This window comes from Equus caballus, chromosome 11, assembly GCF_041296265.1.
Source record: "Equus caballus isolate H_3958 breed thoroughbred chromosome 11, TB-T2T, whole genome shotgun sequence".
NCBI lineage: Eukaryota > Metazoa > Chordata > Mammalia > Perissodactyla > Equidae > Equus > Equus caballus.
Window position 1 is genome coordinate 56355818 of NC_091694.1, and position 25109 is coordinate 56380926.

The 25109-nt window shown below is 40.6% G+C and overlaps 1 protein-coding gene across 2 annotated transcripts in view; it reads left to right on the top strand.

The window, feature by feature from the left end:
* The first annotated feature begins 2923 nt into the window (after window positions 1–2923).
* COX10 (cytochrome c oxidase assembly factor heme A:farnesyltransferase COX10) overlaps window positions 2924–25109 on the top strand; it is a 126283-nt gene continuing 104097 nt past the window's right edge. The window contains exons 1-3 of one of the 2 annotated variants that reach the window (XM_070225740.1): window positions 2924–3303; window positions 7522–7655; window positions 9450–9771. In XM_070225740.1, coding sequence (XP_070081841.1) covers window positions 3261–3303; window positions 7522–7655; window positions 9450–9771 — 499 coding nt within the window. In that variant the 5' untranslated portion in view covers window positions 2924–3260. The remainder of the gene's footprint in view (window positions 3304–7521; window positions 7656–9449; window positions 9772–25109) is intronic. The other variant, NM_001145274.1, reaches the window with a different exon arrangement.

Sequence of the window (25109 nt, forward strand, 5' to 3'; positions counted from 1 at the left end):
TGGGAAATTACGGCAAGGCTTGAAAGAGTTAGCATCTACTCAGAAGTCATGTCATATGGTATAAAATGCAGATTTGATTCAGTACATGCAGAAAGACTCTAAGGAGAAATTTTATTTGAAATTTTGCTTTCCAACTTTGAAGCAAATCTACCACAGAACAAGCGGCACTTGAGAACAGCTTAGTTTTTAGCTGAGGGCCGAAACATTAAGGAAAAGAAGAGGAGCCATTACTAGGTTCTGAAGTTTGATAACATTGTTTTCCAGAGAGAAGGTACAAAGTTTTACCACTGATTATTTGGAACCATGTTTAAAAATACATAAGCAAGTGGTGACTGTAGTTAATGACCACATTAACATAAAATTGAATGACAGAACTTCCAGTAATTATGGAATAAGTAAAACAATGATTTTAGCTTTTAATTATTTATAGCTTTCCATAAGTGATACTGAACAAAAGAGGTAATTAAAAACATAATTTACAAAATATCTTTATTTTACTTGAAGTGTAAAAATCCAAAGTCAAATAAATGCATATAATTGTAGAGCCCTCCATCATTTCATTAGTGACGATAATACAGGGAGGAGAGTAAGGGACAAGAAAGACAATATAATGAGATGGAAAAATGCTGGCTTGGATGTTTGGAGACAAAGTTCTATCACTCAGAGTCAATTACTTAACCTCTCTGGACCTCTGTTTCCAGATCTATGAAATGAAAACATCCAGCTATATGGCTGTCTGATGCCTGACTCTACAAGTCCTATGAATCTACAGGGACAAAAGGGCAGAGCTTGTACATGGCATTTTCTAAACAAACCTATCCCGGAAAAGTAAGTCTAATGAAGCAAGGTAGTTCCAAATGGGAAGTCCGATTCACCTTAGAATAAGTAAAAACTGTGAATACAAACATATTTCAATCCTCAAAATTGTTTGCGTGTTTGGCTTTGTGTGTGTGTAAGGCTAGCATTTCCCAAGGTTTCATGATAGTTCACAAAATGCGTTGTGTTCAAACTGTTTGGAAAATAATAGGTTCAACAAAGTTGTGGCTGACTCCTTTAGTTGCTTATCCAAAATCCATTCCCTACTTCTTCCTCAATTTAACATTAATTTGATTTGGGACAGCAATAGGTTTAGGTCCACAGTGATGGAATGGGACCAGCCTAAACTAATCACAGCCTCCCTTGCAGCTACAGGTGGCCAAATCAATGCATATAGCCATAGAACCCTCTTCTTTCCAGAAGTATCTCCAGGCATTACTTTTTAGGAGAGTATGCTTTGAGACTATTGACCTAGGCTAACTGACTTACAAATTAGATGAACGCACTTCCTGACCAACCAAGCCAGAATGTATTCATCTTTTAGGCATTTCTCCTATAAAACATTTACTCTGGTTTCTCTCATTAAATGAAAACCTATGCACTCATTCATGTACTTGATCACGTCTTGCCTCTATTTTTGGAAATGACTTAAAAATGAAGGAAAAAATCTGTTGGCTAAGGAGGAACATGTCTATTAAACTCCTTGTCTATCATAAGCCTAGACAACTTGGGAATTCATATTTTATGAGTACATGAAATATAACATTTATGTTAAATAACCTATTAGACATAGCTGTGTTGTCAAGTAAAAACAAGCTGGAATCCTGTAATTCTCAGTTCTGTATACCAAAATCACCTGTGGTGCTTTAAAAAGAAAATTACAGGTCCCTTCCATCCATTCCACACCCTTTCTGATTTAATAGGTCTGGAGTTGGCTCAGGCATCTGTAACTTTTAAAGCCCTACAGGTGACTCTGACAGGCAGCCAAGGTTGAAATACTGCGCTTTATAAATCACAGAGGCCACGCCTCTTCAAGACGCTGAGGTGCGTAAGGCTATCTGGTATGGAGGAAATAACGCTGTAACAGGTATCAGGGGTTCTGCTCTTGGTTCTGGCATTCAGGTGACTCTGGGCAGATCACTTAAAACTCTGAGCCTTAGCGTGTTGCTCATAAAGATTTACTACGGATACAAACATCAAATGTTTATAAAAAGCACATGGAAAATCCTAAGTGGTTTGAAAACTTTCAACATAGTATTTAATGCTGTTGTTCTCTTCATGGAGTATCGTTTCCCTCCCTTGTATGAAGGAAAGACCCACTGTTCCTCCAACTGAGGACAGAGGTCTCCCCTGACCCAGCTACACCAGAACTGTTCTCCCCGCTGCGGTTCTGCAGCACTTCCCACCTGACCCCCATCACACCGCCTCCTCAGCTGACCACCCTCTCCCGCCCACTGGTATGGATCAGGAGCCTTGCTCTTGTCAGCAACCCCTGTACCCAGCAATGTTAGGCGAGTTGAACCCAAAAGGCTACCACCTTCTCGTTGAAGACAGAAACCGCCCTTACAGAACCCAGTTACAGATTTCTCTCTTCTTTTTCAAAAGCTGGCTTTTTCCTTCAGTATACGTTTCCTCGTGGAACTGCGACGTGAAAAACAGATGAGCGGAGGGCTGCTGAGATCTGCCCTAGTAATCACAACACTAATGATAATTTATCAGCGCCTATACGTGGTAGGCGCCTGGCTACCCAGTGGGGAGACATGATTTAATTCTTCCAACCATCTTATAAAATATACACTCCTGTTATCCCCGTTGTACCTGTGCCTAGATAACTGAGGCTCAGAGGGCTCACGGAACTTGCTCGAGCAGGTCAGAAGGCCAGGAGAGGGTGCCAGGACTCGAGTACAGATGTCACTCCAGAGCCGGAAACCCTAACCCCGAGTTCACCGGTCCTCCCACCTGACAGCGAAGAGAGGAGGGCTGTATCTGATCAGAGGAGAAGGTGGAGGCATCGTCCCAAGAACCACTTCCTCTTGGCGCTGGGTCACCCAGAAGCATCCCAACCGTCACTTTCAACAGCCCGCGCGCAGCGGCTGCAGGCCCGGTCATCCGCACGCGGTCCCAGGGACCCGGCCAGCGGATGCCGGGCAACTGAGAGCACCGGCCCGCCGTCCGCGCGCGCCGTTCCTTTCGCAAGACGTAGCCACGCCGCGCCCCTCGCACTTCCCGAAAGTACGCGAGGCCTCCGACCTTCAGTCCCTCACTGTCCCACCGCTCGGGCGCCGAGCACCTCCAGCCACAGCCTTCTCTGGCCGTGACCCGCCCGCCGGAAGTGACGGACCGGAAGCGTCTCTCTGCCCACCGGGGGGCGGGGAAGGAAGATGGCGGCGCCCAGTAGCCGGTGAGGACACGGGGATCCCGGGGAGCGGCCCGACTTGTGCGTTATGGCTGCCTCCCCGCATACTCTCTCCTCACGCCTCCTGACAGGTACTGCACCCGCTCGCGGGCGCGACTTTGGGAAAATTCTCTTCTTTTTGCCACGTGCGGCGCCGTGGTTCCGGCTGGCTGCAACCTTGGGAGCCCTTGGCGAGGTCGGCTTGGTTGGGTTCCGGTGGGAGGAAATGACCTTTGGAGTAGCCTGAGGTGAAGAGGCTACGGAGCCAAAGTCTCTCCCTGCACTGTGCCCCGCTGGTCCACACCACCTCTCCGTCCCTCTCCCCCGGGGGGCCGGTGTCTGCTGATGCTTTCGGTTTGCAGAGTGGAGGCTGGAGGAGAGAGGACCGAGTAGGACCTTAGGGCTCCGCGAGCCTCTGGGCTCATCACAGCCTCAGTTCCTAGCCACTGGCATGTAAGCACAAGGGAAGAGCATTGCCCCCACCTAGAAACCTTGTTCCAGTGTAAGGTGGTCATGATGATGATGATAATCACGATTACAGACGGGGAACCATGGTCGCCCGGAGGCTTGGCTTTCTGCCATCAGCGTGATCCCTGATATAATCTTCCCACTTGAAGGACCAGTAACAACTATATGATGAAGGTGGAGTGCACTTCCTTGGCCGTTGGCTAGGTCTCAGCTCAAACGTCACCTTTCCAGAGAGCCCTACCTGACCACGCTGTCTAAAGTTGAGCCCCCTGCCCGTCTCTTCTCACATCGCCCTATTTCTTTCATCATGGCTAGCACGGTCTGTCATAGTTTATTTATATAGCGGCTTATTATGTGTTTCTTCTGACTAGGATATAAATCTGGTGAAAGCAGGCACAGTTTCTCTCTGGTTCATCTCTGTGTCTCCAGTGCCCCAAACAGTACCTGGTGTACATTGTTGGCTTTCAGTAATCATTTGTGAATGAATGAATGAAATTTGTCCTGATGGAGATAATAAAGAGGAGATTGGGAATCGTTTTGCCCCCAGCAGTTGAGAGTGATAACTAATAGCTGTGTGAGGAATGTGTTGCTGGTGGACCATATTGGAGATGGATTGAAGAAGCCAGGGAGTCCCTTTGGTCAAATCCCAGAAACCTTTTTAGGTCTCACCTATCACAAGCTCTCTGCAGCATCTGGCAATATTGATCACAGTAACTCTATGAAATTCCTTTCTTCCTCTTTTCTCGTAATGTTGTTTTGTGGGTCTCTTGGCTGTGCGATCTTAGGGCATATCATTTGTGTTGCCTGGAATTGAGTTTGCTCAAAATGAGGCAGTTGAACTAAATGATCTCAAAGGTCCCTTCTGGTCCAAAAAGAGAGGAGGAGGGTGGGAGGTGGGAAGGAGTATAGAGAAACCAGATTGGCCTTGGTTTGGTAATTGTTAAAGCTGGGGGATACACAATTGTATTCTTCTCCTATTGTATGTGACTGAAATTTTCTGTAATGAAAAGTTCTTTTAAATGGTGTGTGATTCTTTTTTAATTACGTCTTGGTTACCTTCTACTATCCCTGACTGTGAGTGTTCTTTGATCCTGACCGTAGGTCAGAGAGTGCATCTTTTCTTAGTGCTTGAATTATCACCTCTATGAAAGTTTTTCCAATTTGCATTCCTCAGACTAGCTGCTTTTCAGCCTTTCTATTCTGTATTTTCAGCTTCCTGTAGGACAATTCCATTTGACTGCTCAGAATTCCCCAGTTTCAGTGTGAGCAACATATGGTTCACATGGTTTGTTGCTGGATCAGGCTTTCCCATGCTGGTATGGGAAGAATTAATAGCTTAGGTTCCTGAAGCAGTGAATATATTTGCCAAAAAATCTGCTAGTAAGTGGTCTGACTATGCTCCATTTGGAAGATCTACTGGAAGAGCTCGATATGGAAGCAGCGTGGTGGGAAGGGGCGACAGAAATGTAAACTGGAACTATTTTAGGTATCCAGTGGTCATGTCTGATTTTGCTTCTAAAGATCCTAAGTATTTTATAGCCATTAAAAACATTTCAGGACCTTTCAGTTACTTCTCTGCTCACCTCCTTTTAAAAGCCCCGCAATCATGACTCTGTGTCAGTGGTCGATAAGGTCACATGTTCCTAGGTTTTTAATGTATCTATTGTAAGCCCTGTGTATCTTCAAGCCTACATTTGTTTACATAGGGCTGAAATGTCTTTCAGTTTCTAGGTACTGATTCATAGAAATGTGACATGTTTTGTCTAAATGAAGTGTTTTCATCATTTAAAAGTACAGCTTCCTAGCTGTTTTTTTTCTTACTACCATTCTGTAAAAATCTCAGTTTGACCCACTTAATCTTGAGAGGTATTTCCCAAGGAGGTTCTTTCCCTCCCAGCAATATGCATTTCTTGTTGGACTAAATGAACTCAAAAATGGTTTCGAAATTAAGGCCCAGAACGGTAAAACCTTGATGTCTTCTAGACATTATCTTTTAATATTGAAATCCTGTTATCCTCAAGAACAATGTTAGGGCAAAAAAGGAGAAATACACATGATGAAAAACAAAATAATAAAACTTGAGTATCAGAGGACCGATTTCAACACTGCTGTTCCTTCCTGTCTGCATATATGCGCAGCGCATAGTCACGTATTGAAAATAAGCATTTCGTAATTCACAGGTTTGAGGGTGTGATTTCAGTGAAGTGACTTACGTCTGGTGTAAGATAATTGCCACGTATTCCAAGGGGCAGTGACAGTTCTCCTTCCCCAGTCCAGGCAAACTCTGTGGGTGATCCGGTCACCAAACACTGTTTCACTGTTATATGGAAAGCACTCTGCCAGCTGTTAGAGCAAAGGTGGATAAAGGAGAGTCCCTGCCATCAAGGAGCTGAAAAAAGATGATGGTGGAAACAATCTGTATTAAGAGGTGCCACCAAAAAGAGTATAAAGTGATAGAACAGTTGAAAGAGACTTTGAAAATTTGGCAGACAGAGTGGAGGCAAGACACTGACAGCAAGGAAACGAGATAAACAAAGATGAATGAATCATGAAAAGTGCGGTGTGCTCAGTGGGGGGATGAGACAGCTCTGCTGCCATGAGTTTTATGTACGTGTTTGGGCGAGTAATACATGCTCAGGGCTTCAGGAAGAAAACCATTGGCTTTATGGAACTTGGATTGGAGAGGAAAGGAAATTACAGAAGTCAGGATGAGTGGCTTGAATCCTACAACTGTTAGTGCACTCAATTGTAAGGTGATAAGGGTCTGTATCACTAGGAATGGCAGGAAGTGGACGGATTTAACCAGTATTTCAGGGTTGACTGGACTTGACGGTTATTAGGTGATGAAGGAAGAGTTCAAGATGTTGAAGTCTTAAGTAAGTAATGGCTTTATCTGCAGAAGGGAACAGAGGAAAGATAAAGATGGGAATAAAGTCTCCTTAAAGACGTATTGCAACCCATCCGTGTGGAGATACTAAGAAAGCTGTTGGAAATAGACTTAATGACTCTAGAAATGGGTTGAAGATTAAAAATTACCGTATAATTGCATTTGCTTGGGGCCAGTATGTAGTGTTCCGAACAGTGGGAATACAACTGCCTTAAAGTGGCGGACACGGCAAGAAGAGACACCATAAGGAACTGAGAAGTGATGAGCAGTGGGCCGCAGAGACCCAGAAACCTTTAGTGTCATGCATGCCATGGGAAGAGAGACTTTTCAAGGTAGAGGGAGAATCTGTGCTGTTATACTGTCGAAGGCTTGACTAGGATGAGGCCTTACACGGAAGCATTGGATTTGTTGATACTCGAGAGAAGCTTTAGGGGAATGATTACAAGCCAAATTTGGGTACAACAAAAATAGCTTCTTCCTACCTAGATTGATAGAGTCATACTTTACTGAAAGTTATTTCCTCCCCCTTTTAGTTGGCTTACCCCACATGCCCAAAATATTAATCTGAAATCTATCTTCCAGCTTACTGTTATTTATTGAGGAAATTTGTACTTCTCATTTTATACTTTTTTAAAAGTGACTGAACTGATTGTTTTGTATGTTTTTCTTAAAAAGATCTACAGTGTGGTCATTTTTGCATTTACTATAATAAAATCATAATGATCCTGAAATGAAACATTTTCCCAGCCCTGCTGAAGAATCACACTGACTTAAACAGGGAGCAGAGCTAATAAATTGCGTTTATTCACAAATCAGGATTAGATCATTTCAAAGTTTGGACCCGTCACACGTGTGATGCTCACCTCAGTGGCTGGCTTTGTTTCTGGATAGGTACCGTCATCATTTGGTGAGAAGCAGTAATCATTTTAACGTGTTCTCCCCTTCTCTGTTACAGGTTGGGTAGGAGGATGTGTCTGGTACCTAGAAAGAAGAGCTATGCAGGAATCCCCTCACAAGTTTATGCATCTTTTCAGGAACATCAACAAGCAGTGGATTACATTTCAGCACTTTAACTTCCTCAAGCGCATGGTATGTTCTAGAAGACCATGCTTCCTCTCCTGCTATCTGCCTTTACTTTCTCTGTATGAGGAAATTTCAGAAATTTCTGTTATAAGAAAAGTTGTAGGAAGTGCAATTTGAAAAGGACTTTTATTTGGTGTCCTCCTAAGTTTACCCAAAACTTTAATACCTTGTTTTGATTATTCTTAACTGATAGCAGAATAATCCTGACCTTTGAGGTTAAAAGTATGATCCTGAATTTATTGATTAAGTTTGAGAAAGATTGAAAACTTCTGGCACATTTCAACTAGGCTAAAATTAGGAAAAGCTGAACTGTTATAATGCATCTTTTCGAATTCTTTAAACTTCTGTGAATACGTCAGTAATACCGAAATAATTACCTTAACAGTGTGACCCTCCTATTTTCTTACATCAGGAGTGCATTTAAAAGTCTTTTAAACATGTGCATTTCTGAGTCGACTCAAAAAAAAGTGAGAGTTTTTGTAATATGCTAGGCATTTTATAGTGGGCATTGATAATACATCTCAGTCTTCCTATAGGCATTGATCTAGGTTGGCTCTGTGATTATTGTAGGCAACATGTAACTTACTCTTAATTACCAGTGAGGGTATTTGCTATTTTCTCAAATAGAAAAGGATCATAGAATGGAGAAATGACAGCTAAAAAGCCATAATTATAGTGCAAGCATGAGAGAATAGCAGATTCATAATCTAAAGTCCTATTTGATGTTTGTCTCATCTTTTTTCACCTAAAATGCCCACTTCAACTTAAAATTAACTTAAAATCTTAATAAAACTCATTGTTTTGATAAGAGGTTTAAATTTCCAGAAATGTTCAGACTTTTTAAGTTTGGGATCAAAGATAATGGACATGTAGAAGAGAAACTCAAATATGTATAATGCCTTTTTTTATATAAGCAGAACTCTGGATTCATTCATGAATTCATTCATTGTAATTCCTTTCTAAGATTGTATATATAATTTCAATCCTTTGTGATATAATGGGAAAGGCACTTAACTAGTTATCAGGATAGGTGGCTCCAAGTCCCAGGGCCACCCATAACTAAGTGGTTGTTGACTCTTGGCTCTATTAGTTTATTTCTACGCCTTGATTTCCTTATCTGTAAATTAAAGAGAGAGATAACTAATAATGATCCATCTTCTTTAACAACTGTTGAGAAGATTAAATGAGATAAATATTATGTAAGTTATAAAGATATATATTATATAAAACTATAAATTACCTCACGAATGTAGGTCGTAGTTATTACTTTTTGTTCGCGAGTGATAGAGACTGTCTGACTCTAAGCCCCACGCTCTTTCCACACACACACTGCCCTGAGGTCACCCAGCCCTGGATATACCCTACCACCGAGCCCCTCTCTGCACTGTTTGCTAGGAACATGGAAAGTCAACAGGTTGACTTGGGCTCTTGACTATAAAAAACTTTCTCATTGTATTTGGAATAGTAGATCTCCAATTTCTGGTGCTGCATTGGGGAAAATTCTGGAGGAGATGAATAAGAAATAAATTTCTTTCTTTCAAGGAACTTAAATTCCTAGGATTTATAAGCCGTAAAATTTGAAAACCATTGCCGAGGCATTAATTTTATTATCCATGTCTCTTAGTATGGTGATTGCCATGTAACAAACACTAATGTTAGTTAATTCATCATGTATTTATAAAGTTATGGGAAAATCTTTCAAGTACCATAAAAGTTGGTCTGGTGGAAGGTGTCGCTACAAAACCATTTAAGAGTATTTGGGGGCCTTGGTTTTATAGTAACATATTCTGTTTTGTTTAGTATGTCACACAACTGAACAGAAGCCTCAACCAGCAAGTAAAACCGAAGCCAGAACCAGTGACATCTCCTTTCCTTGAGAAAATATCTTCAGGTCAAGCCAAAGCAGAAGTACATGAGTTGAGACCTATTTCACCCCCCAGCCTGCCTTTGTCCAGAAAGGCAAATGAAAAAGAATTGATAGAACTAGAATCTGCCTCAGTAATTGAAGCCTCAATAGATGTGGGAAACGCAACAAAAGAGGAAAAACAGTGGAAAGAGATGAAGCTGCATGTGGACGATCTACCAGGAATTCTGGCTCGACTGTCCAAAATCAAACTCACAGGTACTTTTTTTTTCTGGGATGGTTAGATTCTTACTCGAAATTTCTCTGTAGTTAAACAAAAAGCTAATTTAATTTACTGCCCCAAAGGGAATATTTTGAAACTGTAGATCCTCTCTTAGTATTTTTCCTCTCTTCAGTTTCATTGGGCTTGAAAATCAAAGTTTTTGAATTCTCTTTACACAGAATTGTAAATACTATTGCACTAAACGTATTGTACTAAAAATAGTCTCTCTTTTATTTGCAATTAAAGTAGAATGCTTATTCTGCTGATTTTCTTGTCCTTTGTGTTTTTACACCTGCTGTTCTTTGAACATGCGGTAAGGTCATGAGTTCTGTCTATTTAGTTCTGAAAACAGGAAGGATTGCGCTGCTGTGCATGCTGTGCAGTGAGCCCACAGTGGCACTGGGACTCCCAGCTCCCTGCTGTGTTTTGCTTCTTCCGTAGGGCCTCTGGGATTGTCCAGGTGTGCAGGGACTTTGTCATGAGGCTTCTCTGAAAGGAGGTTTGGAACTAGATTTTTTTGCCTCATTGTAGCAAACCACACCAAATTTTATTGCATGCATTTGGATATTAACCCATAATTATGTCATTTGGTTGTTACAACCATGCCGTGAGTCAGTCAGAGCTTTGTTATCATCATCCCATCTTATAGCAAAACTTAGAAATAGCTCATTCTGGGCTAACCCTGTTTAGAATGTATGTTCTGGGTCATCCTGCAGACTGAAGACCTTGTCTCTCCTTTTCTTCTTGAATGAGAATAAGAAGAAAAAATGCAACGGGTGAATGATAAAGTTAAACCAGATACTCTTTGAGGACAGAAAGTGACAAATAATGTTATTGGATCAAAATCAGGAAGCGAACAGCTGAGACAGAGACTTCTGAGAGTAGAGAAGATCAGGGAAAGAGTGGTTTTTGTTTGGTTTGTTGTTTTTCAAGAGAGTTGAGCTTGATATCCAGGGTAAAAGGAGGTAAACCATACAACTTCTTTCCTTGGTGACCAAGCTCACTTAAAGAAAATGTTTTTTTGGAGGGATGACAGATATAGGGAGTCTGACAAAGGAGCTGAAGAATCACCGTAAGTCTTAACAGAGTGCGACTCTGAAGCCGGGAAACGAATTCCAGGTGGTGTCTTTGAAATCGTGCCTGAGTGCTTCCTGGTAGCTGAGCAAGGAATCATCAAGTTCCTAAAGAAGTTATCTTTTGTCATTTACACAAGTGGTTTGAGTGTTGTTGACATGTTAAGAATGACTATAGATAAGATGCGATCATAGGATGTCATCCAAAAAATGAGGCCTCTCAGTCCATAGGCATCAGAAGTGACCTCTGTCACCAGCAGGAGCTTCTCTCTCTGTGCACCATCATTTAACACATCCACTTCAGTGTCTCCCCCTCACTGCAGATCAGTTCTCCTTTCTTATCCCATTTCGGTCAGTAATACCTGCCTTCTTCACTTCTCCCAGATGAGAAATCTCAGAATCATTCTTTTAATCTCCCCTTCGTCGCTAGTCTAACATCCATCTCTTACCACCGGAATCTTTTGTAATGCCTGTATGATTTCTCATCCCTATTTCTGGAACTACTATCCTAGTTCAGGTCCAAAACATATGAGGTCTTTGGTTTCGTGGCAGCTCCTAGCTGTTCTCTGTGCCTTCATTCTCCCCGCACTGGAATGTGTGCTGCCCAGGGCTGCCAGACTAACCTTCCTAAAACATTGCTTTCATATATTCCTAACCTACTCAGGAGTCTATAGTTCTTCCATTTTTCCTGCTGCTTCAACTCTGCCCAATTTTAAAGGAGCATTGTAATCTAGAATGATTAAACTCTTCTCTAGAAACATACTTCTTATCCCCTTTGCTGTCCCCTTCTACCCCACCGTACTCATTCCTCCGTGGAGACCAGTCTGCCTCTCTTGCGTCCAGTCAGATCCTTTCCAGGCTTCCCCATGAAGTCTTCTCTCGCCTGCTCTTGGCCCAAGTCCCCCTTCTCAAAACTCAGGATATGGCTCAAAGTCAAGCAGATTTGAGCTCGGATCCTGGCTGTGACGTTTACTAGCCAGTGAGACTGTGGGCATTTCTTGACCTTGTTGAGACAGTTTCCTCATCCACAAAGTAGGAATAATAATAAACCATTTAAGAATTAAATCACATAATGCATTTAGAGTAACCAGCAGCATGCCTGACACATGGGAGACCCTCAAAGGTTAGTTTCCAAATAATTACAGGTACTTTTGAGTGTCTGTTTAATGTATGTTATATTTTCCCTCAGATTTTGAGCCCAGAAATCCTGCCATGTACTTGTTGAGTACTTCCAGCTATCTAGGAACAGTGCTTCTCACTTGGTAGGGGCTTGCTTTTAAGAGAGGAATTGGCAAACTGAAGTCCTCCAGCGGAGGGCAACTACCAGGAAGTGGGGATGTAGAACCCCTTTCACTTGGGGAATGAGATTATTTTGCTTGGAAAAGAGAAGGAAGGGGGAAGACATAGGGTGAGGAAAAGGAGAACGAAGACATGATAGCCGTCTGCAAATCTACTGATGTCTGTAGCTCCATTGATTCAAAGGGGCAGTGCTGCTCACGTATAGTCCGGAAGGCAGAACTAGGAAATTGCCAGTGCTAACGGGGCGGCACATCCTCTCAGCATGAAGCAGAGTCCTCGGAGAACTATCCAGATATGAAATGGGCTGTCCTGTAAGGCGGTGGTCCTTATCTGGTACTAACCAAAGGGAGATCACCTTTGAGGGAAGTTGAAGAAGAGAGTCCTGCATTGTATAGTGGGTGGAGCTAGATGACGACTCTTAGGTCCTCTTTTAGTGTTAAGAGGCTGCCTGCCTTCAGTATTTACTCCATGTCCACCAAGAACCCCATTGTGCTGGAAGCTAGAGATACAGAGATAACTCATACATGATTTCTGTCCTCAAGATAAAGTTGATAGTCTAGTGGGGAGATTTTGCACACATACACATATATAAAGATAAAACAACTATGGCAGATGCATCTGTATTTCCAACCCCACACTCTTTCTTAATACCTCTGTGATCTTGGGCAATTTATTTAGCCTTAGAGTGCCTTAGTTTCTTTACCTGTAAAATAGAGATAATGGTACTTCATAGCCTCATCGTCAGGATTAAATGAGACCATGCAAGTAAAACACCTGTGTGCCCAGCACCCTATAGGCACTTAATTAGTTATGATTAATATTATTATTATTACGATATCCATCATTAGGGAAACTAATGTTATAGGTGTTATGACAATGTATACATAAGGTAGAGTGGGCACCAGAGAAGGAGTGTTTCTGCCTATGGAGGGGGTTGAGGTGAGTGAGTATTTACTAGCAGAGAAGGCAAGGACTATAAGCAGAGGTAAAGAAGCTTGATCCATCCTGGCACGTTCAGAAAGCTGCAGTATCCTGTGAGTAACGCTGTATGACTCAGACGTCATACGGAAGAGGCACCGACTGGGGTCGAAGGGTTAGGCAGGACAGTGTTCTCATATTGGCGTGTATTTCGTGCTGAAGGGTTTGGCTCTTATATCCCAGCAGCAGAAAGTCTTGGAAGGTTCTTTGGAGAACACAATCACTTTGTGTTTTGTCTTGTTTGTTTATCTTTTAAGAGCTTTTTATTATACTAAACTATAAACTTATTGTAAAAAAAAAATTCAAATAATACAGAAACATGAATCTTAGACGGAAAAAGTACCCTTCCCATCCATTCTGGATAAACTGCCCTGCTTGAAATGTAGCCTTATATATATTCAGATGTGCAGATATAAAGGTATAGATGTGGTTATGCGTTTTGATAGAAATAGGATCAATACACACACACACACAGTTCTGCACCTTGCCATTTTCTCATAAGAGTAGAACTTTCACTGACAGTATTTGCTCCCCTGCATACTATTCCATTATTTGGAACTGCCATTCTTTACTTAACTAATCCTCTTCAGGTAAACCTTTAGGGTGTTTCCAGTTTTTTGCTATTAAAAGCCATTCAATGATTAACTGTTATGTACATAAGCCTTTGGATACTGACGTGGGTCTATCTGTAGAATAAGTGTTTAGAAATGTAATTGCTAATTTAAACGTTTTAATTTTGATGGAGCAACCAGTTTGTTCCTAGAAAAGATGGTATAATTTACACTCCCTCCAGTAGCATATGGGAATCTAATTCCCTCTGTTATGCTCCTGCATAAACAGTCTTTATATCAGTTTTACCTATTTGATTGAAAAAGATTTTTGTATATGTTAGTTTTCATTTTTTAAGTTTTGGTGGGATTTAACATCTTTTGCTCTATTTTGATCATTTGTATTTTTCCTTCTACTATTTTCTGCTTATATCCTAGGTTATTTCTCAATGATTTTTTAAGACCTCTTTGTAAATAAGGAAAATTAGCATTTCATCTATCAAATACATTAAAAAATTTTTTTCGTAGTTTGCTTTTTCTTTTTAACTTTATTTGTGATGTTTTGTTGTTTTTGTCTTATTTTGCCCCAGTGAGATTTTTAACTTTTATATATCTAAATTTATTAGGGTTTTTTGAATGCTTAGAAAGATTTTCACTACCCTGTGGTTATAAACATATTCACTCATATTTCTTTCTGGTACTTTTATATTTTTACTATATTCTTTAAGGTTTGGGGACCTCTGGAGTATATTTCAGCATAAGGGATAGGATTGGTTAAGAAAACTGCTGTGGTAGTACTGTTAAGCAAGGGTCTCCTGCTTTTGTAAATAAAGTTTTATTGAACACAGCCACACCCATTTGTTCTATGCTGATATCTTGCTACATCGCCAGAGTTGAGTAATTGTGACAGAAAACTTATGGCCTGGAAAGCCTCAAATATTTCCTGTCTGTCCCTTTAGAGAAAAAGTTTGCTGACCCTGGCTATGGAGCATGGACTGCTGAGAGGCAAGAATGACAGCAGACGGATCAGTGGTGGTCAAGAGAGAAATGACTTAGGGCTAAACTAAGGCTGTGATGGGGAAGGGGCACAGTACAGAAATAGAATGAGCAGAACCTTAGGCAGACATGGTAGAGTGCTGGGGACACGTGGAATAAAAGCTTTAGGACATGGAGTTGTGAAGAGTTTGACTAGATGAAGCAAGCCTCTCTGGTTCTCTGGGCCCTATGCTCCGTAGTATCATGCACCCAACCCAGTTCTCTGAGAGAGAACAGAGTATATTGTCCTCTGGGCCAGACTCCTTGCATTCAAATCCTGGCTTCTACTAGTTGAGTGACCTTGAGCAAGTTCCATGATCTCTCTGTGCCTCAGTTTACCCATCTGTAAACTAGAGGTAATAATACCTATTTCATAGGGTTGTTCTGGGTGCAGATGGTCCCTGACTTGGAATGGTTTGACTTAGGATTTTTCAATTTTATGATGGTGCCAAAGCTATATGCATTCAGTAGAAACTGTACTTCGAATTTTGAATGTTGATCTTTTCCTAGGCTACAGATAATGTCCCATCCTCTCTGTGATGCTGGCAGTGGCAGTGGCCGCAGCTCCCAGTCAGCCCTGCGATAATGAGGGTGAACAAGTGGTACCCTTGGAACCACCCTGTACCCAGACAGCCACCTTGTTTCTCACTTTCAGAACAGTATCCAATAACTTACATGAGATCTTCAACACTTTATTATAAAATAGGCTTTGTGTTAGATGATTTTGCCCAACTGTAGGCTAATGTAAGTGTTCTGAGCACGTTTAAGGTAGGCTAAGCTGTGATGTTCGGTAGGTGAGGTATATTAAGTGCATTTTGGACTTTTGATGTTTATTGGGAAGTAACCCCATCTTAAGTGGAAGAAGATCTGTATTACCTGAGGTAACATTTGCAAACTACATAGAAGTATCTGTATTAAGAGCTATACACTTGTTTGTTAAATAAAAAATCAATTTGTTACCTGGGTGCGCCAACAGGCATTTGTGTTTGCTGCCCCTGCTCTAGAAAAACTCCCAGCCTTCTGGTAGAGAGGAATGGTGGTGTGGAGACTGAGGAATGTGAATCCTGAAGGGAGAAACAGGTTTGGGGGGAAGAGATGAGTTTTGTTTTGGACACCGGGAATCTGAGTTGACGCTGGCATACCCAGTAGAGAGGTGCTGTGGGCAGTGGGCTGTCAAGGACAGGACCTCATTTAGAGCATCGGGCTGGAAGGACAAGGCATCTTCAGTGTGGAGTTGGCTGCAAAGCTTTCATGAACAAGGTTGCCAAGGGCCAGCATGTAGAGTGACCAGAGCAGAAGCCAAGGACAGACCTTTGGGGTTCCTCCCCTTTTAAAGATCGAGTAGAGTGTATAATGGAGCCTTCAAGGAAAAAATGGTCAGAGAGAGGGAAAAAGGAAAGGGCTTTGTTGCAGAAGCCAAAAGAGAAGACACAGTTCGTAAAGAAAGTAATCAACACTTTCAAATGCTAGAGGTCTACTAAGCTGCCTGACTAGAAAGAGTTCTTTTATTTGGCCTTTAGGAAGTCAGTGTTGACTGACTGCTCAATCAGGAAATAATTATCAATGTTTCTTCTTTGTAGAGTCTTAAAAGAGCTACTTTAAATAATTAATTTAAAATGATTTCTTAAAGCTTATTCTCATAATTCTTATTTCTTTAGGAACAGAGGGGAAAGTATGATAATTGGTTTAGGATCAATTTTTTTTTTTGGCCGCAGCTTCTTTTCCTTCATACTGGCTATTGTATTGTTTTTCCTTTTATATACCTTGCAGTGTTGTATATCTTAAATAGACATTCCAGATGCAGGATTTGATATCTAAAACATGGTGTCCGGATGATGAAATTGCTCATTTAGTTGTACATGCTGTGTTGTGTAGTGTACACAGACTCATTGGTTTCCATTTGTCTGTTCTAAGGAGCTCAAGTGGCACGCATGTTAAAATGACACTTCCTGGCTGCTGTGCCCAGGGATTCAGATCCTGCCAGCCTGGGACAGGACCCAGAGATCTGAATTTTTGACAAGCATGCTAGATGAGCTGGTGCAGGTGGTCCTGGACCACCCTTCAAGAAAGTGGAGAAGGTGCTGTGCAGGTCCGGTGCCGGTCCCAGACCCAGTGGTCTGGCTGGATCTGGGGAGAACTCACCTAGTGAGAGCCAGAGCAGCCCTTGCCACCACTGGCAGCAGGAACAGCCAGCTGGGCAGAATCTGGACCACACAGGAGAGGTATGGAAAAGCAGGATGCGCCAAGGAAACAGGGAGCAGAGCCTCCCCTACAGCTACAGATGGAAAAGTGCTGGGGCAGTAAATTTCCCCTAGTATCATTTTATATATTCCATGCCCCAGGTTTCTGGATGAGCTAATTGAATTAAAGTCATTTCCTTCTGCTTATTCCATTTAAAGAGGCAGCACCCTTTGGGTGACCCCTACCCTCTTATTTGACCTTTTCCTCCCTCTATAGTTTATTACTTGAATTCACACATGTCTTGGAGTCAGCAGGATTTTTTTCTTTAAGAAAATCCCTGGTATCTGTCAATTGATTTCTTTCAGACTCTTAACATCTTGGACAATTCTTTTATAGCTAATGATAGCCAGGGCAGAAATATCTGGGAGTCAGCGCTCGCTTTTATGGAACTAGTCTTTCTTTCTACTCCCCCTTTTGTTTATACCTGTAATACACCGAGGATAAGTAACTGTAGAGTAAGTGACGGGCCATATAGTGACCATACTTACATTTTATTTGTAATATTGTAGGGTAGCAGCAGCCTGATGCCTTGACATTTCTGCCAGGATCTGGGCCATTTAAAGATTTTTTTTTCTATGAGAGGAAGTAAGACTGGTTTATAAAGAGGTACTAATATGTCTCCCTTGAATTTCTCTTGCCAACAGAGCTATTTACAATATGTTTTTGGAGTTTGTTGCAGGGACCACACTGGGGTAAAGAAATTTTATTTGGATTAGGATCATAAGAGGCTTTAGTGCTCAAGTGAGTTTATACTTAATATAGGTCAATGAAAAGCAGAAATTTTTTCCTGAATAGCATCTGTGCTGAAAAGCTACAACATATTTTCTGAGGCCAGAACATGAAGATAGATTTATTGGAACCAATAGATTATGCTGTTGATGGAACTGATATAAACTACAGTCTATCAATGTATAGATTTTTTTCCCCTAGAGCCTAGAATGCTGCTTTTTATTAAAAGAACAACAACAAAAAAAAACAGGAATAGAGGATACAATTTTATTTTAGATTGCTTGCTATAGTTTTTAAAAGTCAACTTCTCTCTTCAGCTGTCAGATAGGGTGTAAGAGATTTTCCACAATTTCATAAAAATATTAATTGAGTGGAATTATAATTTCTTGAATTTTAATTTATATTTTGAATAATTACCTTAGTAATTATTTACTTATTAAATGTTAAGTAGTATTTTTATTAAGTGTTTAATGTAGAAAAAAAGAAAATACAGATAAACAAAAATGAGATAAATGGAATCCCCCGGTAATTCCACTCTCTCAGAATAATAACCATTTTGATGATTTTGGTGTATTCTAGATTTTTTTCTCTACATCCCGTTCATATATTTTTGCACTTTAAACAAAGGTAAGATCCTAATGTGAATGCTGTCTGTGATTTTTAAAAATTCTTATTCTGTGCATATCTTTTTGTATCAATATGTTTACCCTGTTTTTGCTGACCTTTTTTTTAATAAGTACTGTTTTCTTAAGACCAAAACACATAATAATATGCAAAAAGTCCCCTCCGGGACTTGCAGTAACCACTTTTTTGCGTACGGTTGTCAGTGTTTTTCTGTGCATGGTCTGTGTTGCACCGTTAACAGCACAGCCTCTGGAGTCAGTCTGGCAGGGCTGGAATCTCTGGTCTACTGTTGATTGACTTTGTGATAATGGGCACATTTTCCCAAACCTCTAAGCCTCAGTTTCTTCTTCTGTAAAGTAGAGATAATCTTATCTACCTCATGGGATTGTTGGGAAGATTTTGTGAGATAATGTAGGTAAATAATTTAGTACTGGACCTAGCATATAGTAAAGGTTCAAGAAGGGCTAATTATTATATTAATGTATATACAGTTTCTGTTGTGTTTGTTTTATAAAAATGGGGTCTTGATACACATTTTATTCAGTTATTTGCATATATTTTTCTAAATAACTCTACCAATTTGATGGGTGAAAGTGGCCCTTGAGTTTTAAAATAAGAATTTAAAACTGCTGATGAGGTTTTATATTTTCCATATGTTGATTGGGGATTTGTATTTCTCTTGTGAATGGCCTGTTTGCCTTCTATCCTTTCTTCTCTTCTCTTCAGTGTTTGTCTTTATTTATTGTTTGTAAGAGTTCCTTATACAGTAAAGATTTGAGCCTATTACATGTACCTATTATAATGTCTTATACCTTATATGTTATTTGCTTCTTGTTTTCATTTATTGTTAGTTTGATATACAAACATTGATTTTATGTAATCAAATCTATCAGTATTTTTCTTGTAGTTTCTAGTTTTTATATCATGCTTAGGCTCTCCCACAAAAGATTTGTAAATGTTTGTCTATGTTTTTAATCTTATGTTTTTATGATTTTACATTTAAATTGTTTATTTATAGGAATGTATTTTGGACAATGGGATAAGGTGGAGATATACCCACTTTTTAATGTTGTTAACCAGTGTTGATTGTCATTCTAACAAATTTAAGAATTCGTGAAGCTCTACCCCTGGACACACCTTAATCCCCCTAATCCCAAAACATTGTTAGTATTTTAATTGGAATTTCAACATATTTGCACATTAATTTGGTGATGAATTGAGATCTTTACTGTATTACAGCATTTTCGTTTATCCAAGTCTTCTTTTCTGCCTCTCAAGTTTTATAGTTTTCTTTAAGTAGATTGTGTACGTTTGCTGATAAATTAATTTGGGGATATTTAAAAAATTTTTTTCACTTGATTCTTAGGTTTTTCAGTTAGCCAAGCAAATGATGATCAGGGTGTCTCCTTTTTCCTATTTATAGCAATAATTTCCTTTTCCAGTATACTTGCCTCTACGTTATACTCTCTCCACCTGCTTTCCTCACTGTGATTTTCTGCTTCATTGTGAAGGATCCTCTGAGATGTAGGTACTGCACTGATTTGATTTTGTGCCGTCTACTTTTTATTACTTCTCATGATTTTTAACATTCTGCTGTGACAGTTTTTGTTTCTGTATACTTTTCTTAATGCACTTTATCTATTTCATGGGATTTTTTTTCTTTTTTCTACTCGTTCACCTGCTGTTCATTGAGACCATTTTGTCATAAGTGCATCCTTCAAGGTGTCATGGGTAGAATGGGAGAGTGTGGCTGACAGCTCCTGCCTCATGGGTCTTTCTCTTTATGAGGAGCTTATAGTCTACTGGTTCTGTGATGCATCTTTTTCAGAAATAGAGTCAACCTCTTTTTCTTCCATGCTACCTGTATTTTCTTTTATGTTGTAAAATCTTCTTTATAAGTCTTTCGTTGACGCACTTTACCTCTCTTCATCTTTATCCATTCCTCATTGAAGACAGACTATTCCAGGCAGTAGTCAGACCCCAAAGGAGTGTAAGCTCCAGGAAGACAGGGTGTTGGTCTGTTTGTGCTGTCACATCCTCTCTGCCTCAAGCAGCGCCTGGCGCTTAGTAGTGCTCATTGGCTGTAGGCTGAATGAGTGCACGGTTGGATTGTTCTCCATCACCTAACAGTTTAACTTGGTGCTGTTGGACTTCTCTTGCATTTTAAACTAGAGGCTGGAGGCTATCAGTTTACCTCACTAGGATAACATTCCTGTGGCCTGAGGGAGGTGTGGAGGAGGGTACCAGTAAGGGAACTTTTTCTATGACAAGTTTTTGCAACATGTCTTTGAAACCACAGTACCGGCGTCCTACTCCCTGAGTGTGGATTTGTGTGTAGGCTGCCTCTACTCTCAGCATATAGTGTGTATACCTACCCTTTTCTCTAGTGCTACTGCCTGCTGAGCTGGAAGACTACCACACTGTGCCTGGGTGTGGTGGTAGTGGGTGTCTTGCTATACTGGGTTAAGGTCCTCAGAAAGGTTTCGCCCTCGTCCCAGTGAGAATTATGTCAAGGTGAGGCTCTGCTTTCTTTTTGGTGTGACCACTCTTTTCTCCCTCTGTCTCTGATGCAGCTCCCTCTACACACTGCTGCTGTGATGCGAAAGGGACTTTGCATGCACTGAGTCCATCTCGCCCGCGGTCCACCGTGGCCTCTGCTCCTCGCTCCTCACCTCTCCATATCAGGCTATCCTGTCACATAGCCTTTATTTCCCATATTTATCCATTTCCTTGTTGTTGATATTTAGGTAGTCTAATTTTTGGCTGTTCAAATAATGAAAGTAATGTCAGCTCTCAGCAACTGTCTTCAATTTCGTCTCATCTGTATTATATTTAACAAACATTTCTTGAGGGTTTTAGTATCCTGCCTTTATCTAATTTATTGCTGATGTGGGTTTATCTCCAATTTTCATTTTTATTCCGTCATTCCAGTTGTTTTGTGGTGGAAGTGGGCCACGTAGATGCTTTAGCTAATGTTCTAATTTAGATGAAAATTCTATTCATCTAGGCTATTCTGTTTTCTGATGATTCATTTGTTTTAAATTCAGTTTGATGTTAATTGAATTGATTGTAAGTGTAAGATGCTGTGGTAGGTGCTAGAGGAATGTAAAGATAAATTTCGTGTGGATGATAATCATTCTCAAGAAATATTGACAACTTTAAGGAAGAGAAAAACTATGAGCTGAAAATGTGCTCAGCCGCACGTGACTGAAAACTTGAAGAACAGTAACTTAAACAAACACAGGGTTTATTTTTCTCTTGTATTAAGGAATCCGAAATTAGGAGTCTAGAGCTAGTCCTCAAGGATGTTGTCAACATACCTGGTTCCTTCTTTTTGTTCTGTAATTATTAGCTTGTGGCTTTTGTCCTCAAGACGCAAGGTGGCTACAGTCTGCCATCATCATGTTGTATTCCAGGCAGAAAGAAGGAAGAAAGGGAACAATGTGGAAAGGCAGAAACCTCCTTCTAAGACTTTGCCTTTTTATTTGGGAAGGAAAGCTCTTAATAGGAATTTCTCCTTATATCTCATTGGCCAGGACTGTACAACACGGCTATCTCCAGCTGCAAGGGAGATCGTCAAGTACGGTATAATTCTTACCTCTCTCATTTTAAAAGCCGGAGCATCTAAGATCCAGCCTAGTCAACTCTGTCAATAGCCAACTTCTCTGTGTCCTCATAGTGCCCAATGGGCTATCTCACTGTGCAGTACGTCCCCGTCCAGGAAGAGGATGTGAGGCTGCCCACCTCTCCATTACCCAGTTTTCCCAAGAAGCTAAATTGCCACCCCCAGTCTGCTCTGGGCCTCCCACCGCACGCATGCGCCTCCTGTGTGGTGTGTTTAAATGAAGACTGACTTGCCAGCTCGCCGTTCACTTTTCCAGTAGTGGTTGTGGATGTGTACCGGTGTGTCACCAGCTTTTCCCCATGCTCTTGATAATCAGATACACATTTTGAGACTGAGTTTGTGTTGGGGAATTGTCAGTACCGGAGTGTGCCACAGAGGAAAGCCAACTAGCCCAAGTGTACATCTGCACTAAAAAAGCTTAGGTTGATGGTGAAACTTCAGCTAAACAAGGAAATGGCACCATGAAACTTTCCTCTCATTCACTTCTTTGTTGCGCTCCAGCAGTCACTGAGGGCTTTGGCATCTTGCTTAGTTTTCTTCACCCCAAATTCTGCCATCAACTTAGAGAACTTCACCATCTTTAGTGGTTCTGAAACTTCATTTGCTGGCTGAGATATGTGGAGAACTTGTTATAATGCTAATTTCTGGGCCTCATCTCCATAAACTCCTTCACTCTAGGTCAGGGGTGGGGCCTGGGAATCTGCATTTTAACAGATGGCCATGTAAAGGATGGTCCCCAGAACATATGTTGAGAAACTCTTCTTATCTGGAGAACTCACTCAACACCATCTTTCCTACCTCCTCTTCACTCTCAGCAAACTACCTTGCTTCCCGTTTCAAACAAAAATATGGATTGAGTTCTCATCAAATGGGAACTCTGCAACTTCCTAGTAACTCAATTTATCTGAATTCTCACCTGTCGCTGCTGCCTCTCCCGCCCCCGACCTGTTTCCCTCCCCTCCCAAGCTCCTGTCAGCGGACAGCTGTTACTCTGGTACCTGGGAGGCCCCTTCCATTCTGCAAATCCAAGCAGGTCTCTCTCCTCCAGGCAGGGTGTGTCATCTAAATCTGAGAGGGAACCAAATGCTGCTTCTCAACCCTCCAGTCAGACCTGCCCAGGTGCCTAATGATCATTTTGGGGCATTATCAAGGGCTTGGTTTCCAGTTCAAAGCAAAGTATGATAGCATCTCATTTATTAAGATTAAGGAATGAAACACTTAAAGAAGTGAATTTTGAAAGAATGTTACAAGGTTATCTCTTCACTAAAAAAGTTTTGCTCAACTGTTTATTTTGGAGAACCTTTCTAAAGTGTATCATATAGTTTAACTTTACTAATAGCTTGTTTTTTTATCTTAAGAAGCGGGGTAGTGAATTTGAAGGTAAAGAACGAAAAGAAGAATGCTATCATATCAGAGTTTTGTAAAAAAAAAAAAAATACAGGGGTGCAGTTTTGTCCGTGTTTATACTTCATGATATTTTATCTGTAGGTGGGAAATGAATGTTTATCTGGAGCACTCTCTCACCCTGTGGCTTTGCGCTTGCTGTGCATCCCCCCCGCCGCCATACCTCTCACCCACTTCCCTAGTCACCAGGCTAACTCCTCCTTATTCTGTGATCTCCAACTTTGACATGAATTAGTGAAGGCTTCTAGGTTAGGAAGCCTTTCTGTATTCTTCGCAGCATCCTTGACTTCACCCACTGAAGCACTCACACGCTGTGCTGTAATGCCTGTTGGCATGTCTGCATCTTCACCGGTGTGTGAGGGCCAAGAGGACAAGGACCATGTCTGTCCTGTTGACTGTTGCATTCTCATTGCCTGGCTCTTGCTTTGCACATAATAGGTGCTCAGAAAATAGAAGCTCAATGGAAAAAGGAGTATAAGGAACTCTGTTGCCACTAGTTGAAGAATTTTGAGCAGCTTAGCCTTTTAATTACAAATAATTCATTATTTAGCTGTACTGTAGTAGTTGAATGCTTAACAGTGACTGAAAGGTAATGTCCCTGAACCAGATGACTGTAGGCTGCTTTGCTTTGTACTTGCTCTGTCTGCTTTTTACAGTGTCGCTTTCACCTGTTGTCATTGTGTCCTGAGGTTTGTGATCTGTTCTACCATATTTTGTACTCAGCATAACTATGGGGGATTGAAGGTGGCCCCCTGTGTTTCTCTAAAAGTTCATTGAATTTTTGAAATAGTGAAAACTGCTCAACTAACAATTCCTTCTTGCCAAACTCATTCTTCAAAAGACTTATTTCCACTTCGTAAAAGTTTGATAGGCACCAGTTTTATGGGAAAAGTTTTTTAGTTAATTACTAAAAAAAAAAATGTTGATTATTAAGTATATTGAGAAGAAACTTTCCTTTGTTGAAAAGGAAAAGAACTAAAAATAGGATGGCAAAGTAGAAGAGCTTAGATGGTTCAAGGAAAAACCGTAATTGGAAGAACAAGCTTAGGGTCTCACATTCATACAATTAATGTTCGTAATTAACTTAGATATAAACAGTTTTTACTTATGTATTTATTTAACAGACCTGATAGATACTTCATTTCCCTTTTCTGAATGCTAGCTGTAAATGCAAACCGAATGCTTCCTGGTTAGTTTGCCTTGGGGACCATACTTAAATGTTGTATTTTGGTAACAGCGTTTGTTGCCCAGTCAATTTGAAGTTGGGAACTTTGATATGGTCCCAGGAGTTTTTGGACCAGCTTTGGTCATTAAGTATATGAAAAAAGAAAGAGGAAAACAGGAAGGCCCCATTAAAGTTCTTAGTTTTGCAGCTGTGTTATTAAAAATCTCTATAAAAAATCTTATCTTTTAACCAGAAGTAGTTATGGTTTGTAATCAGTTACCCCTGATTGATATCCTTTAATGTGGCTGAGAAAAAAACACCCCATCTCTCATCAATTGACTTTTTTTCATCTGAACTTAACAGTAAGCATTAGAATTACCAGCTTCTTTGATATGTATGTTGGTAAGATGACTGTCAGGAGGTTCAGAGAACGCTGCTAAGCCGTGAAGCCTAAAAAACTCACTTAAATGAGAAATTGAACCATTTGAAGCTTAAGATGTTAATAGAAATGAAGAGAGAGGAGGAAATCGTAAGTATAACTATTAAGTAAAAAAATACATGTTTATTTGAAAATCAGAAAAGACTCAATTCCTGCCTCTTAAGTTATATAATT